Raw genomic sequence first — 17,966 nt, forward strand, 5'->3', positions numbered from 1 at the left:
TGAATGGGAGTCAATGGAATTCTAACAGCTGTGATGGTCTGCTAATCAATGGCGGCGCCTGGGGAAGCTTCAATGTTTTCCGAAACATTGGCCCCCTGATATAAACAACAGAGAATTTTTGATTACACAATCACATTGCTAGCTAGCAATATGTCGCAGAGCTCCCTGCTCATGGGCGTCGGAAGAAAAAAAAAAGTGGGTGGGTCCTCCCCCAGAAAAATGTTACTGGAGTAAATACCATTTCATGTATTCTGGTGCCTTGTAATTAACGTTAAACAAGTAAACTAAACTCCACTTCACGTCGGGTTGGTTCATTGCCTCCACGTCGTGCATTAAATGCACAGCTATCCGTGGATTATCCCCCTAATACCATGGTCATTTGCCAGCAATGACAACTTAAAGCTGTTTTTGATGTTTGCAACGCAATATTTGACTGGAGGGTACAACGGGCGGTTACTTTCGTCAGTTGAGAAATATAATGTAGCGATTCAGTGGAAATGGAGTTTAATTTATTAATTTTAATTAAAAAATTTATTTTATTTTAATTCCTCAGGTGGAATGGATTTGACTGACGGCGCTCTGAAAAGCGAACAGACAAATGCGCTGAATTAGAGACGGTAAAAGTGAGTGGGTATAATATCATTGGTCTTAAAAAGTGGGTGGGTCTTGTCCCACCCATATACAATGGTTCCGACGCCCATGTCCCTGCTTAACTTTTTTAGCAAAAAACCTTGGCCTGTTACAAGCTGTTCTGTGGAGCGCTTGTTTTCAGCAGTGAACCAAATCAAATCCAGCAACAGAGCAACCATGCTCACAGAAAGACTAAATAGCCTCTGGTTGCTGACATTTGAACAAGAACTCACAGAGACACTGGACCTGGATGATATAATTGAGGCTTTCAAGGCCAGGCCACGCCGTCTCGCCCTTTAAGCAGCTAACAGGCACTATGTTATGACTATGTTATTGGCGATCCTGAGTGTAATGTATAGTTATATTTTATATAGTTTTATGGTTATGTGGGGCATGGTTATATGGTTATGGTTAATAATTTTGTACAGTAATCTGACAATAAATGTGGCACACCCAGATTTTCAGATGCACACCCAGAGTCTCTTTTCTGGCTACGCTACTGCTTCATCTGATCGATTTTTGAAGGCAGCATAGATGTCCTTCGTTGCCTTAGATATCCCACAATCCGATGCCTTCCATTCAGTGTTAAGCTAGAAAAAGAAAGATGGCATCTGAAAGTTGCAGTTTCTGGTCAGTTTGTGTGTAAATATATGTTTTGAACCAACATTTTCCACTTCTGATGTCATTTCTAGAGAGAAATTACTACTGTAGTATTTGTTTAGTTCTCACCAAAGCTCACTCTATTTTGCTGTAGATCATTAAACCGTTACGCTGCCTCGGAAGTCTGTCCAAATTCAGTTTTGTGAGGTAATGCTGCCTGCAGAGTCATTGACTATAAAGCAGCGATCGAGTCACAAGTCAGCTGTTTACGGATGCAGCCATAATTCAATGTTGATTCAACCTTGGTCCCTTGAAAAGCCGCTGGAACACAGCCTCTGAGTGTCGACTCTGAGCGCTGTTAATTCTCAAAAGTGACAATAGGTATTACCCAGAATGCATCGTTTTCTGCAGTATTGCCATTACTTTTTTAATGGAAAATTCTGTAAGTTATTTTACAGAAATTTTTAATTTGCACTGTATATGATATTGGATGGCACTCACTAAATAAACACGCACATCGGTCATGTGATTAATGTAGCTTAATAATGTTTGAAATTGTTATTTTTGCATATTCCATTGCCCATGGTTCTTTTAAAAATTATTGGCTCAACAGAATAGTAAGTATGCAATTTCGAATTCAGCTTCATGTCTGGAAAGACATCAGGCAACTGAGCCCGGAAGTGACGTAGTGAACGCTTGTGTTGATGCACTAACCGGAAGCAACACAAACCGATACATGTAGGCCTAAATATGATAGACGGAGGCGAAGGCATATGGCGCAAATGTGTTTGCAGTAACTCAAATAGAGCTTTCTATGGAATTACTTATGATTTTTAAAGTTTTTATTTTATAATAGTGTTTTAGACGTTATTTTACCTATATAAAACTTAGTGTTTTATTTTTTATTGTTATTTTTTATGATGAAGTGTGTGTGGTCGTTGGTTGCTGTATGTGTGTTGTGTGTGTGTGTCGCGTATAAACCGGTGATCATCGTTCACGGGCTCTTCGACACCTCTGCTGACTTTATCAACCTACACCGATTCATCAACCTGGTAAACCATTAATGTGATCTATGTGTTAACTTACCTAACGTTTAACAATTACTCTATTTTAACTGAAACGAGCTGCTGAAGAGTATCAAGTCTGTAAATTTGCTCAGAGTCAATATACACACAATAACTCTACAGAAACTTAAATAATAAGGACAAAAAGTTGTGGTGGTACCATGGTACAGTGAGAATATAAATGGTATAACAATCGTTTTGAATAAATGCTATATTAAACGTACCATACATGTAACTCTAAGATATGCCAAAAACAAAACATGTGGTTTGTTTGTTTTAAGTGACCCATGAATTGTCATTTAGGAATGTAAATAGAGAATCAACAAAATAATTGTGCCAATTATACAGTCGTGCTCAAAAGTTTACATACCTCTTGCAGAATCTGCTAAATGTTAATTTTAACAAAATAAGAGGGATCATACAAAATGCATGCTATTTTTTTTATTTAATATTGTCCTGAATAAGATATTTTACATTAAGGATGTTTACATAAAGTCCACATGACAAAAAAAAAAGCTGAATTTATAAAAATGACCCCGTTCAAAAGTTTACATAGTACCCTTGATTCTTAATACTGTGAGTTGTTACATGGATGATCCACAGCTGTTTTTTTTTGTGTTGTTGTTGTTGTTTTGCTTTTTTTTTGTGATGTTCATGAGTTCCTTGTTTGTCCTGAACAGTTAAACAGCCCAACGTTCTTTAGAAAAATCCTCCAGGTCCCTCAAATTCTTAGGTTTTCCAGCATCTATTGCATATATTAACCCTTTAAAGCAATGACTGTATGATTTTGAGATCCATCTTTTCACACTGAGGGACTCATACGCAAGTAGCCTATTACAAAAGGTTCAAACATTCACTGATGCTCCAGAAGGAAACACGATGCATTAAGTACTGGGGGGTGTAAACTTTTTGAATTTGAAGATCAAGGTAAATTGCACTTCATTTGTCTTCTAGGAGACATGTAAGTATCTTCTGTTCAAGCTATTTTGAATAAATGCTGTTCTTTTTAACTTTTTATTCATCAGTGAATCCTGAAAAAAGTATCACAGGTTCCAAAAAATATTAAGCAGCACAACTGTTTACAGCACTGATAATAACTGAGTATTAAATCAGCATATTAGAATGATTTCTGAAGGATCATGTGACACTGGACTGGAGTAATGATGCCAAAAATTCAGCTTTGCATCACAGAAATAAAGTATATTTATATAGGAAACCATTTTTTACAAATATATATATATTCCACTATATATATATATATATATATATATATATATATATATATATATTGTGTGTGTGTATATATATATATATATATATATATATATATATATATATATATATATATATATATATATATATACACACACAGTGAAGTGAAGTGGATCAAAAAAGTTCATCAAAGTTGTCCTATGACAAGAACGGGTATTGTTTAAAGTTCATGTAGGCCTATAACTTTGATCCACTTCAAATGTTGACTACTGTATAAATATAGAACTGTCTGCTGTCATGTGAAAGGTATATTTACTGAAATAAAATAATGAGCCATTTATAGAGAGATGTTTTATTGTTGTAGTTATGCTGCCTTCACATGCTATCGAAAATGTCCTACTTCCCATTTCTGAGTCGTAATTACGAGCTCATCGCATTGAAGTGCTTTGTTGTCGGAAATTACAGGACTATGAAGGATACCAGGTATTTTCTTGCCTATTTATTGGGAAAATCTTATTACCAAAATGAAATTTAGCATCCCATTTATTGACAACCATATAAATTCACTGCGCTATCTAGATGGTCAGCCTTCTTATGATTCTAGAATTTCTGATCAAATGCAGGCTATTTTTGCTATATATATATATATATATATATATATATACATATATACATATACAAAATACCAGTCACAGCAGCAATCGTTCTCCCCTCTGCCATGTTTAAAGGTTGTATCAGCGATTTCAGGCCCAAACATAAATGATCACATTCATCTAATCTTTCCTAACGATCCGCTAGCTGCCCGCCCCATAAGCATGCCGTCAAAAAAACGCGTCTCTGTAGGCAGCCTAGGCTCTGAGATCTGCACTCAAAAACAGTTGGTTTCACCAACCACTCAAAACCAAAATAAATAGTGTTCCAACCAATCACCGACAGGGGTGGGTGTTGTGAGGTTTTTGCGTGCAGCCGTGCACGAGATTAGATGAATGTGATCATTTATGTTTGGGCCTGAAATCGCTGATACAACCTTTAAAGGGTTAGTTCACCCAAAAATGAAATTTCTGTCAGTAATTACTCACCCTCATGTTGTTCCAACCCCGTAAGACCTTCGTTCATCTTCGGAACACAAATTAAGATATTTTTGATTAAATCTGAGAGCTGTCTCACTCCTCCATAGGCTTCTAAAGACGTTATAACTTGCTGGCCCAGAAAATGCATTAAAGACATCGTTAATATAGTCCAAGTGACTACAGTGGCTCAATCTTAAGTTTATAAAGCGACGAGAATACTTTTTGTGCGCAAAAACCCCCCAAAATAACGACTTTATTCCACTATTCATTTCCTTCTCTCTGGGCCTCGAGTTTTTTCACGTATTGTAATAGCACAGTGCATCTGTGTTGCATGTCACCACGTAGGCTCACTATTGGCCGACGCTGGTCATGTGTGTGATGCGTGTGACGTGCAATGCAGACAACGTTAGTTAGTTGTTGTAGAGGTCAGATTGTTGTCTGTTCATATGTAATTGATTTGTGTGTTTGTTTTATCTGGTTACAGTCTCACCCAGGTACTAATGTGACTGTCCTAGACCTGTTTGACCGCAGTGCCAGTCTTCAGCCACTCTGGAAGCAAGTGGAGGGCTTTGCAGAAGCCATATATCCCATCATGCAGAATGCAGCTGATGGCATCCACCTCATCTGCTACTCACAAGGTCTATAACCAAAACAATAGTGTGTTAAGCATTAGATTAAGATAGGCCATGCTATGTTGTGAATATAGGTATGGCTAGGGTGCATTGTAAGGCACAATGTGCACCACGTTGCAACAACATAACAGTCCGCCATGGTTTGCTGTGCAGCGATTTAAAAAAACACCTTTTCATCCTATCATCTGTTGCTGTGCTGGGATTTTATGCATGGCTGGAAGATAACTTTTCATTTTCTAACTTTTAATGTATGTTGGATGGTCAAATCTCTTAAAAACATGTCTGGGCCGCTTTTTTCGCGTATTTGCGTTGTGACATTATTTTATTAACAATTTCTCAGGGTTTCTGCAGATCCTTAAAAAGTATTAAATTTGATTTTAAAATTTAAGTCTTATTTTTACTTATGAAAGTTCTTAAATTTTAGATAACACTTTGACTTAGATATCTAAATACTTTACCAAATTAAAACTAATTAGCATTATATGATTTTTCTCTTTTTTTTACTTTGTGGATTTGCTTGTTTGACAATTCATGGCATTTACAGCAGCATATTATGTAATCCTGTTGGAGAAAGAAAGAAAGGAGTAGTAGAAAATGGGTAAATGTAAGTTCAATTGAAAGTTCTTTCTATATCAAACAATAATTGCGATATCATCATAGACGATACATATCGCACAGCCCTACGCACATGTATGTCGTCTGTGATGATATCGTAATTATTGTTTTAACATTGTGTTGACATGGAGTTTGTCACTCATGCTTTCGCCGCGTGATGTATGCAGTAGTGCTGCACGATTAATCATATCGCAATTGCGATGTCAAGCCTATGCAATTATATGACCCAAAATTCTGCGATTTTATGAAATAAATAAATGCATGTGTGGACATGACAACCCATTCTCTCTGAGAGCTGTTTGCCCATTTTCTACACCGCTAATAAAAAGAAGATCAGTCAGTTTCAGTTTAGGCAGTGGCACGTGTGGCGTGTATGGTCACGTCGTGACTTTTTCTGGCAGCGTGGAGAACAGGTGAAGATGGATGCCGAGCAGACAGACACTGAACTGGTGGCCAGAAAAAAAAAATCTACCTCTGTTATATGGCGATATTTTGGCTATAAGATAACCGACACTGAGCAGAGAGAGCAGGGCTGCCAAATCTCACTAATTCAGCGTGAGACTCACGCAATTGACACTTCACATGCTCTCACGCCACACATCCATTTCTGTCAGGACCATTATCGTCGAATACGATTGACAATTAGCATACAGTTTGGATTGGCGGTATGGTTCCGTTCTGGGCAAGAACTCCCTGCGCATCCATGCAGCCTAGCATGGATAAGAGCAGGGAGAGCAGCAATAACCCCTCCCTTAGGGTAAACAGAACAGAACCAAAATGAATGTATTGCAGATATCATTAATTCAAGATTTTTAAAGTACAACATGATTCGAGAATTGGGAATCAGGATGCCAAAACCTGACTGACGTGAGGAGGAGCTGGGGATGGAGGAGGGTAATTAGCTCCTGAGAAACACGAAAGCTGCTTATATATGTATACAGTGATAGGCGTCGTATTCCTATAGGTAGACGTGGATCAGCTGAGAGTCAGCGGATGCGAGCTTGACTAATGTGAGCTGCCAGAACTGACGCTACGCTTGATTTTCTAACGCAGAGAAAAATCGCGAAGCAAAGAGGACACTGACACAGACAGACTAGACAGAGCAGGTTACTTTTGATATGAAACAAATCATCAGCTCTCAGATTCTGTAAATTTTATTACGAAATTCAAACAATAATGTTTTGGCACTTGTAAATGTGACAGATCGTGGTCATGATGAACCGAACATCTCTTACTCTTTACTAGTTAATAGTAAATAAACACGAATAAACTATAGGTGTGTTGAAAGATACAGTACAACTTACCGAAATGTTTATTCCTCATACATAATATCAATCAATCAGTGTTTTTCAACCACGGAAAGAGGTCATTAAAACAGCTGGAGAACAATAGGCTATGTCACATAACATTACATTTACCTCAGGAAAGCCATTTGATAGCACGTTAGTTGGCTAGACAAATTATATATAGAGAGGAGTATTTTGCTAAATATGTGCAATATATTAAATATTTATTATATTTTTACTTGTATAATAAATATTTTAAATATTAAAATATTGTAAGGTTGTTATTATAGCCTAGTATAAAACAAATTATATTTAATTTGAGGTGTTATTTTTAACCTTTAACAATAACAGGGCTCTCTGTATGTTTACAGCATTAGGTGAGTTTTTTTTTTTTTTTTTTTGAGAATTTTTTGTTTGACAATCACTACACATCCTGCTTAAATGTCCCTGTTTGTCTGGACGGAATGTTCAAAATATCTTATTTTCATGAGCATACAAATGTTCTTATTTATAGTTCTATTTATTTTATACTCTTGTACTATTGAGACAATAACAAGTTTGCAGTAATGCAAACAAGTCATTATTTAATTTTGTAAAAAATATTATTTTAATTTGAAAACACTGAGTTGAGAAATACACATTTCAGCATTATCACTCTGTGTGTGCATTTTCCTTGAGAGTTAAGCAAGTTGACTCATGAAACCATTTGTTTATTATATCGCAATTGCATATCGCAATCACATTATTGACCTCAATAATCACAATATGAAATTTTCCCCAAATCGTGCAGCCCTAGTATGCAGTTATATGCCCCCAAAATTCAAGATGTATAGGCATTTTTGTCCCGATGAGTTTTTGTCTCATATAAATATCATATGATGTATTTATTACGATATCACACAAGCAATGTTTTTTTTTTTTTTTTAAATATCAGCACGGTTGCTTGCTTCATTCCTAACTGAATAAGCCGTTTGAACAAATCGGTCAATGAATGACTCACTCATCGTTACCTTTATTTATACAGTGCTTTATACAATACAGATTGTTGCAAAGCAACTTAACAGTGATAAACTTTTTTTTAACTATTTAGTAAATAATATAATAAATCCCATCAAAATACGAAATATTACTTACAAAAATATGAATGAACTTAAATATAGTACATTCATATCATTGAAAAAAAGTTGCAATAACTTATGGGTCACTAGTCTAGGCAGTCAAAAATGACTAAACACCTTATTTGGTCATTTTTGACTAGCTAGAGCAGGGGTTTTCAAATTGGGTGAATGTGAGCCTCCCCTTAGAGTAGGTAAGGACAGCCGAGCCCCCCCTTCCCCAAAATCCCGTCCGCCTGCCCTAACCCACACACGCCTCTGCAGTAAATGCCATCTTTTGTGTGTTCCAGGCAATGATGAGTTTCAATAACAACTGATAAAATGTAAATATTATTTTATTTCCACAACTTTTTTAAAAGTGCATTCATAAACGATTCTTTGAAACAGCAAATCATTTCCAACTTCATGCAGGTCTAATTGAGGCTACTTTTAAAATCACTGAACATCAGTCAGCCTAACCACAAGTCAACAAAACATGCTTAACGTGTAATCGGTGCCAAAGCTACCGCCGACAACACCTGACGGCTGAAATCGGCACGGTGTGTCTGGGCTTTAAGCGCACATTTGAAGGAGATGCACATCGTCTCAAACAAAATCAGCACAATGGACAGCTCTCTGATCAATGAACGACAACGCTGTTTGTTCACGGACCACATAACATTTAACAGTCAACTGCATTGAAGGCATGTTATCAAATCGAACAGATTATTTTTTACGAACATTTTTTTAACGATTTCAGCCACATAAAACCTCAGATTTAAACAACAAACAAAATGCGCCATTCACGTCATTTGCGCTACAAGAGCGACATCAACCCTATGGCCCAACCAATTTATGCATTCAAGACAACACAACTTTGAGTTTCAATTTAATTGTCCATATCAGTGGGAACAAATAGGCCGCGCTTTTGATGCGCAGAGGTGTTCGATGGAGGGCTGCACTTCAGAGAGAAATAAACGCAAGTCGTCCTCCATCTGCAGCCTTGATCTGTATTTTTTTTTAATCAGGGTCACACTCACACAAGTAGGTGGAGGTGAAGGGGATTACGACTTTCGTAGCCTTAGTGGAGATCTGGGGGAACTCGCTCTCCACAGACAACCAGAAACTCATGATCGGCATTTCTCCGTCTCTGCTTCAAGTCCATATTCGAGCTGAGCTCGACCAGGGCCTCCTCCTCCTGCAGGCTCAGTCCATCACGGGGTGTGGCGGGGAAAGAGAACGGATTTCTCACCCACTGATTTCCCAATGCGTCCACTCCGAAATACTCGCCAAACTGGTCACGCAGCCCATTCGAATACGCAGTGATGACCGGTTGGACCGCAACATCCTACAGCAGGGTTCACCAATCTCGGTCCTGGAGGGCCGCTGTCCTGCAGAGTTTAGCTCCAACCCCAATTAAACACACCTGAACCAGCTAATCAAGGTCTCACTAGGCATACTAGAAACTTTCAAACAGGTGTGTTGGAGCTGGTTGAAGCTAAACTCTGCAGGACAGCGGCCCTCCAGGGCTGAGATTGGTGAACCCTGTCCTACAGGGTTGGGAACATTTTTGCTCTTTGCTCAGTCATTGCTCTTGTCCCATCATTGCATATCCCACAACACCGGCCCTAGTCAAGGCAATTAGCCTGGTAAAAGTTATTCAAGGCCTGGAAAAGTTCGTCAGCTGTTGTGCGGGCGGGTAGAGGAACGCAAAACAAAAAATCTTCCTGGACACTGTGCTCTTTGATAAACCGAACGTACACCATCAATTGAGCACAGTGTGCGACGTCAGTGGACTCATCCAGCTGAATGGCGTGAAAGGGGCTTTCACGAAAACAGTCCAGGACCTGCTCTTTGACATCACAAGCCATGTCTGATATTCGTCGCTGGATGGTATTGTCAGAGATGAGGATCGCGTCAAGTTTAGCAGCAGCTGCTTCTCCCAGCATCACTGAACACATATCTCTAGCTGCAGGGAGTAGCAATGTTTCGCCAATGTTATGGGGTCTGCCTGCCTTCGCTATACGTAGCGCAACACGATAAGATGCTTCTTTCGCCTTCATGTTAATAGTGTCAAACGACTTTATTATGCTTTTTTGTGACTGCAAATCATCACGTTTCATCTAAAAAAACTCAACTGGCTTGTTCACTAAATTTGTGTGCTTAGTTTCAATGTGACGCCGAAGTTTGCATGGTCTCATGCTATCATTTGCTAGCACCTCCTTGCAGACCAGACACTGTGGCAGAGGTGCAGCCTCAGACCCTGACCAGTGAAACCTAACTTTAAGTACTCAGGATCATATTTCCTAATTTTTCCCTTAATGCTGACTTCTGTTGACTTGGGACAAGGAAACGACACATTTTAAAGCTAATACTCGCACACACAATTACCGATATCAATAGAGCTGCATACAGTTATATTTTTTTTGCGTGTTGCACCTCCCCTGTGGCTCTTTGGCGCCCCCCAGGGGAGGCGCGCCTCACCTATTGAAAACCGCTGGGCTAGAGTGACCCATAAGTTAGGTGCACCAGAGGATTAAGCAAAATATTAATTTTCTTTGGAATTAATATGGCCTGGACCTTTTTTTTATATATATATAAACTAATTTCCCAGAGTTTTACGGCTTGCTTTTGTGTTTATCTGTAAAAGTAAACATTTTTAGGTTATAGAGTCTGTGCAATCAGTTCTGTTGTGTATTTCTTCCTAAAAACTTTTTTTTTTTTTACTCTTTCTCATTTGTGTGTCACCTTGACTTATATAAACATTAAAGCAAGGGCATGTCTAAATCTGCTGCAGGTGGCCTTGTGTGTCGAGGAATCCTGTCCACTCTTCCAGACCATAATGTGCACTCTTTCATATCTCTGTCTTCTCCGCAGGCGGGACAGTATGGAGGTAACACACTTTCTTTAGTTCTGTTAAGGAGCACATTTACAAACTTGCTGACCTGATTAAACATTAAATTGAAAAGCTTTGACTCATTGAGTGTCATGTGAAACCATTCAATATTAGAACATTTTACTTCTTTTGAGAGAAATTGTTCTGTTTTGCTCATGTTTTATAAGTGATATTTGCTCTTTTTTTTTAGACACAGACTATCTGAAGTACCTCTTCCCTCAGTTTGTCAAATCCAATTTGTATCATGTATGCTATACTGCAGTGGGCCAGAAAATCTCAATCTGTAACTACTGGAATGGTGAGTGAATGGAATGATCAAAGATAGACACATAAATCATGCATCAGTCAAAATTGTGGGGAAAATGAGGAAGCTACATATTGCCTTGTCAAATGATTGATCTATGATATTAAAGAGCTAAGGAATAAATTAATGACAATTCACCTTTATTTTACATTATTAAAACAGCTTGCATCACTGTTAATATTGTTCCTCCATAGTGATTTGAGAAAAAACAGTAAAAATTCCAATATAACTAGCCCACACCATTTGTACTATGGCTAGAATGATCACACAAATCACATATGTTGAGGTCGAATTTAAAGAGATGGTTCACCCAAAAACTTAAATTCTCTCATCATTTACTCACCCTCTGAGCAGCTTGTATGACCTTCTTTCTTCTGTGGAACACAAAAGAAGATATTTTTAAGAATATTATTTACTGTTTCTGTCATTATGATGGATATTATCCATCAATTGGATTGTAACGAGGCCATGTATGATATCAGTGCAGATCAGGGTCAGAAATAACAGGGGTTTAGGAAGAAAAAAAAAGCCACAGCACAATAAAAGTAAATCGGCTAGGGTTAGGACTGTCAAGATTAAAGTGAAATATAAAAATTTAAATAATTGTCAATTGTGCCATTGCATTTGATGTGCTCATGTTGCATCAAAGATTTATTTTTGCTTGTCTTTTTTGCAGTGTGCTGTTGAGCATTACAACTAATCACACATTTTTGTTGAGCATATGAATGCAATGGCCAATCAGATATGTTTGAAGTAATGTATATATAAATATTAATTTTTGAAGAAGAAATCTGCTGAAAGCGCTGGAGTTTTAGTGCACGCTCACTGACTGAATGTACTTTGGTAATTTTCTGTATAATATATTTCTAGTTTGAATAACTGTTATAACTGAATAACTAAGATAGCCAGTATGAAGTCTTGATTTTCTAATGCAAAAAAATGCACAAACTAATTCATAAACAGTTCTCAACCGTTTGTGTCTGCTTGTTTAGCCCACAAGAATATTACATTTTCTGGTTATTCAATAAACCAGTATTAATATCCTTTATTACAATATTATGGGCAATAAATAACAGTGATTAAAAAGGGGAATTTGGTGTACGCCAAGCTTCAGGAACATGGTTTCATTACTAAAAAGGAGAAAAAATTAAGAGCAGGGATCGGCAACCTTTTTGTCATGAGTGCCATTTTTAAGTTTCCTAGTTATTACCTTGCCAGATTTCCAATGTGACCCTATTGAACCCCACTACGTGTGAACAAAGTTTGCACATCACTGTTATTTTGATGTGTGTGGAATGTTTAATAGGAATCTATATTGAATACCTCAGAAATGTATAGCATTAACTTATTAACTTATTTTCTTAATTCTCAAAGCTAAGTGCAACAAATACAACAGAACAAACTGTAAGCTGTCAGTGAAAAAGATTTAACTTGTGTGATACGTCTGCTGTCTTGATCTGTGTCCTGTTTTGAGTGGATCTTGATAAGCAGCGGTCCCATTTATGGTTTGTCAGAGCTGTGTGCTTTCATTGATTTCCGCAGTTTAATTCACACACTTTAATATTATTTATAGCTCCTAACTTAAAAATGTAAAATTGATATAATGAGTGAGTACACCATGAATCCATCTTCCAAACCGTGTTCTTGTCTTATCCTAAATCACTATGGTAGCCTATAATAAGTTTTAATATTCTGATTTAGCCATAGTACCTGTGTGACTCGTCATATACATAAACGGAGAGAAGAAGCTCCGGCTGCAATGTTTTATCGCAAGACGCATGCAGTTTTGTTTATTAATCGCTAGAGCACCAAAAGTTACATAGTGCGCCTTTGATAAAACAAGCTGTTTTACAATGAGGAATGATTACCTTAAAATGTAGATCTGTATGCAAGTGCAAGGTACTTTATCTAAATTAAATGGTGCCATAGGCTGTCGACCCCTGCTCTAGAGACTTTTGCACAACAATTGTACTTTTTTGTGTTAAAAGGTTCACTTGAAACGTTGTTTGCTGTTACAAGAAAAAAAAAACATGCACTGAAAAGTTATGTAGATGGTTGATTATTTTTATGACTAAGGTGTGTCAAGCATTGCAAAAAGTGGCTGTTTTATTTCCTAGATTGAAACTAATTTGAAATTATGCAAACTGGCAATACATATCTTCTTACCTTAAGATGCTATTGGTCTTATTTAAATAAAAAAATATATATTATTTTTTTATCCCAAATTGCTTAAAGTCCCCCTGTGGTGAAAATCAAGTTTTAAATGTTGTTTATATGCCAATGTGGTGTTTTTAATATGGTTTAAGACCATGTTAAGTCCATGTGCAAATTCATAAATCAACACCATTGCTGAGTATATTCTCCTTAAAACTGCAGTGAACCAAAGACATTCACAAAATTGCAGTTTGAAATCGCTGGTGTTTCTGACTTCACAAACTACCTTGTAACCAATTACGTCAATGTGTGATCCTCGAGTGGATCTCGTGAGCTGGTGTAAGTGAATCGAGGCGGGGCTAATTTACATATTCATAGAACCATTTATACTAAATGAGGCAATAGTGTAAAATCTATTTTAAGGCATGAAGAATATTTTTTCAAGGAAAAAACACTTAAATATGCCATTTTGGTGATCAAAGATGAGTTTTAAGGGATAAAATTATTGAATACAGGGGGACTTTAAATCCCTCATGCTTAGAATGACATGAGGATGAGTAATTGATGATAGGTTTGTTGGTTTTTTTTTTTTTTGTTTTTTTTGGTGGACTAGGGGCCAGAGGCAAATCTAGAATCTAGAATATCACACAATGAGACAATGAGTGGGCTCTTTTGACTTGGGCCAGTAAGCAACCACCCAGAACAACCAAATAGCCTCACACTAAAAGCACTCAGAACAACATAGTAACTAGCAATGCCCTGATCATTCACTGAGTGGTTATTTATTATTACAGCAAAGATATTATGTTGAAAATGTCTAATATCTCTTTAAGACCATACGTGATGTTTCTGATGGGTTTTTTTTTTTCAGACCCTCATCACAGAGACTTGTACATCAACAGCAGTGACTATCTGGCATTACTGAACAATGAAAGACCAAATCCCAACTCTACTGGTAAGACATCAGATCTCAGTTCCAGGTTTTTAAAAAGTACATCTTCAGTAAGAGGATGGTAATTGTGGTTTCTGTGGTCCAGAGCTTGTTTAAGTTTTTCAATTGCTTTTATTGTTTGCAGTGTTTATAACTGGTTTGTGATGTAATATTCTCCTTGCACAGCTTGGAAACAAAATTTTCTGCGAATTAAGAAGCTGGTGCTGATTGGTGGTCCTGATGATGGGGTCATCACACCATGGCAGTCAAGGTTGCTTAAATCACTTGTCAATCTTTCATCTTATAACTCAGATTTTCGGAAGCTTGAAACATGATGATGGTCATTTTTTTACTTTTTCTCAAAGGATTTTTATGATGTCTCATGTTCTTGCTTTTCAGTCAGTTTGGTTTCTATGATGATAATGAGACGGTCGTTGAGATGAAAAACCAGAAAGTAAGCATAATAAATATTACTTAGCCTTTTTTTGTAATTCTGGAGTGATATGTCCTCTGATCATGGTTTTAAACATTAACCTATTCAGGAACTACAGTGCATTCAGAAAGTATTTAGAGTTTCTCATGCCTTAAGCTAAAATGCTTTAATGTTTTCCTTCACAATCTACACAACATACCTCATAATGACGAAGGGTCTTTGTCATATTATTGTCCTGTTAGAAAATGAACCTTTAACCAATTTGAGGTTTAGATCAGGTTTTCATTAAGGATCTCTGTATTGCCCTGTGTCCAACTTCTATGCTGACCAGTCCCTGAAAAACACCCCCACAACATGATACTACCAGCAGTATTGTGTAGGTGATGAGCAGTGTGTGGTTTCTTCAAAACATGATGCTTGGAATTTGGGGTCAAACTGTTTTCATTTCACTGAATCAGTGCTTTTTTCCCCCTTCAATTTCTAAACAGGTTTTCATGTGTCTTTAGGCTCACCACTGTGCCATAAATCCCAGATTTCTCAGTTGGGCTGGGAGGCCTGCTCTAGGAAGAGTCATTCTTCCATGTAGTAATTATAGAGGCCACTTTGGGAAACTTCAGTGCAGAAGATGTTTTTTTGTTTTTGTAGTCTTGCCCAGATCTGCCTCGACACAATTCTGTGTCTTATCTCTGCAGGCTGTTCCTTTCAGGTTTTCTGGTAGGAAGGACCCAAGAGCAGAAATCTGCCTAAACAGCGACCAAATCCAAATTGTCAGCAAGAGGGGAGGTCAGACAGACAAGCAGATTAGAGCCAGTGAGAGATAACAGGGCAGTACCAGATTGACTTCCATCAAACTAGTGTAAAAAACATTTAAAAGGTGATCCAGAGAAATGGGATGAACCTGAGCTAAATATACCCATCATAGCAAAGGGTCTGAATACTTGCATACATTTATTAAAAAGAAAAACCTGAAAGGTTACAAAGTCAAAACAATTATGTTTTTTGTTTTATGTGGAATGGAGGGTAGATTGATGTGAGGAATCTGGGATCTAACGTGTAGGAACTGATGAAAATAACCATAATTTTTAGCCTTCCAGTCAAATATTGTGCTGCAAAAATCAATAATAGTTTTAAGTTGCCAATGCTGGCAAATGGCCATGATATAAGCAGGACAACCCATGGCCAGCTATGCATTAAATGTTTTGGATGCACTCAGTTCTTTGCCTCAACATCGTGCATTAAAATTGTTTAATGCACATCTAGCTGTGGATTATCCCTTACTTATCCATGCCTGTATTCACAATATAGAACTGCTTCTTGTACCCGTAGCTTAGGTCATATTTATCAGCTTTTCCTCATGATTCTGGCATGTTTTCCAGGTGTTTTTAATGGACTTATTTGGGCTGAAGACGCTGTATGCTCGAGGAGATCTGGCTCTTTGTTCAATGGCAGGTGTTGCACATGTCTTCTGGCACTCCAATGAAACCGTGTATAAAACCTGCATTGAGAAATGGCTTACGTAGATACTGACACACTTACACAAAGATCTACACATGATCACTACAGATCATTCTCTATTATTAATTCATACATATTATGAATACCGTACATACGTCTTGCAAATTTTGTTACAGTATGCTAATGCATTGCATCAGAACATACATTTCTGTTACTGTGCCCATTGAATGTCTCTACAATAGAGACACAATCTCAGTTTTGATTATATGTTTAAATATACGCATAGAAAGGTAAACACTAAATATAAGGAATAACCATCAGTGCCTGATTTCTCATTTTGCTAAAGGGTTTTGGTCTTAATCTCTATTTTTCAATGTGTGTAATTATTTATTTTTTAATTCCTCTTTATATGTATGTAATGTGTTTGTGGACTGTGCTGCTGCAGTAACATCAATGCCTTGCATTTAAGTTATTGGACATGTTTTGCTCTGTCTTTGTCTAAAAATGCACATAGTAAGTGCAATGAGAAAGGAGAAAATGAGGGAAGGAGAAAAAAGGGATATACATAAAGGAAATATGGAAGGAAACTCATGGAAGTGCTGTTGCATTTGCTGTATATAACATTACCTCTCATTTCCCATCCTTCAATCCTCAGTCCCAACATTGCTTGTTTACCATAAAGGGATTTGTCTCTGAACATTTAATTCATATGCTAGGATATTTTACTGTTATTTCATGCTTGAAGATAACCTTGCTTTAACAAGGTGTTCTATTCACATAGTAGTCACTTTAACAGTTTTAGAATTTCTAAAAGGGTTTGATATTTTTAAGCACAATTTGATTATAATGCATTTAAAAGTGTGCTATACAGATGAGTACTGTACAAAACATTTTGCCATATTTATTGATATCATAGCAGTGTTATGTGTATTTTTTTTATGTTTTAGGCTATTTTAACGGTTTGTAACTAAATGGAGGTTAATGGACAGTTTAACAAAAGTATATTGTCTGAAGTCTTGACCATTGAAGTACACTTTTCAGCTAAAACTGTTATTGTTTAATATTTCACATTCAGTACCATTACGCATCTCCAGTTTTTAAATTTTCTTAAGCTGCATACCAGTGTGCTTTACTGTTTTTACAGTTTAAGTTAACTTTCAGAATAAACTTTTCATTTTTTGATGTCAGCAGTGTTGTCATTTGTCGAAAGTCGCCTATGCAGTTTATTTTATGCCTATTACGAGCGTTTGTGACATTGAATGAAATTTCATGTGAAAAGATTTCTGAGATGTGACCCTTGCATAATCTACAAAATGGTAATTTTAGCTTGGAAAGAAATTATTTAAAATATAGCTGTATATAAAGTATTTTAAAGGTGCAGTGTGTGATTTTTAGCGGCATCTAGTGGTGAGGTTACGAATTGTAACCGTCAAAAGTTACGGTGGCCGACAGGAGATGTCGTCCTCTGAGACAGAATAGCCAGTTAAGCAATGAGGTTTCTTTACAAAGATAAATTAAGAAATTATGTTTACTTCGTTATTCAGTAAAACGATATGTTTATTGCAAATATTATTGTTATTTGTTCATCAT

General features: G+C 37.0%; 1 protein-coding gene across 1 annotated transcript; it reads left to right on the forward strand.

Annotated features, from left to right (window-relative positions):
- The first annotated feature begins 1,917 nt into the window (after positions 1-1,917).
- ppt2b (palmitoyl-protein thioesterase 2b) lies at positions 1,918-17,563 on the forward strand. Its single transcript, XM_084130665.1, has 8 exons — positions 1,918-2,282; positions 5,061-5,214; positions 11,001-11,096; positions 11,290-11,397; positions 14,429-14,512; positions 14,675-14,759; positions 14,888-14,942; positions 16,298-17,563. The coding sequence occupies exons 1-8, from the start codon at positions 2,148-2,150 to the stop codon at positions 16,439-16,441; spliced, it is 861 nt and encodes a 286-aa protein (XP_083986791.1). The 5' UTR covers positions 1,918-2,147; the 3' UTR covers positions 16,442-17,563.
- Positions 17,564-17,966: the final 403 nt, after the last annotated feature.

The sequence above is a fragment of the Abramis brama genome, assembly GCF_963993115.1.
Source record: "Abramis brama genome assembly, chromosome: 12".
Lineage (NCBI taxonomy): Eukaryota > Metazoa > Chordata > Actinopteri > Cypriniformes > Leuciscidae > Abramis > Abramis brama.

Bases quoted from the DNA above. Each gene is read 5' to 3' on its own strand.
- ppt2b (XM_084130665.1), top strand. From the start codon at position 2,148: ATGATGAAGTGTGTGTGGTCGTTGGTTGCTGTATGTGTGTTGTGTGTG. The intron at 5,215-11,000 runs GTCTATAACCAA...AATCTGCTGCAG, and splicing joins CCTCATCTGCTACTCACAAG to GTGGCCTTGTGTGTCGAGGA. The intron at 11,097-11,289 runs GTAACACACTTT...CTTTTTTTTTAG, and splicing joins GCAGGCGGGACAGTATGGAG to ACACAGACTATCTGAAGTAC.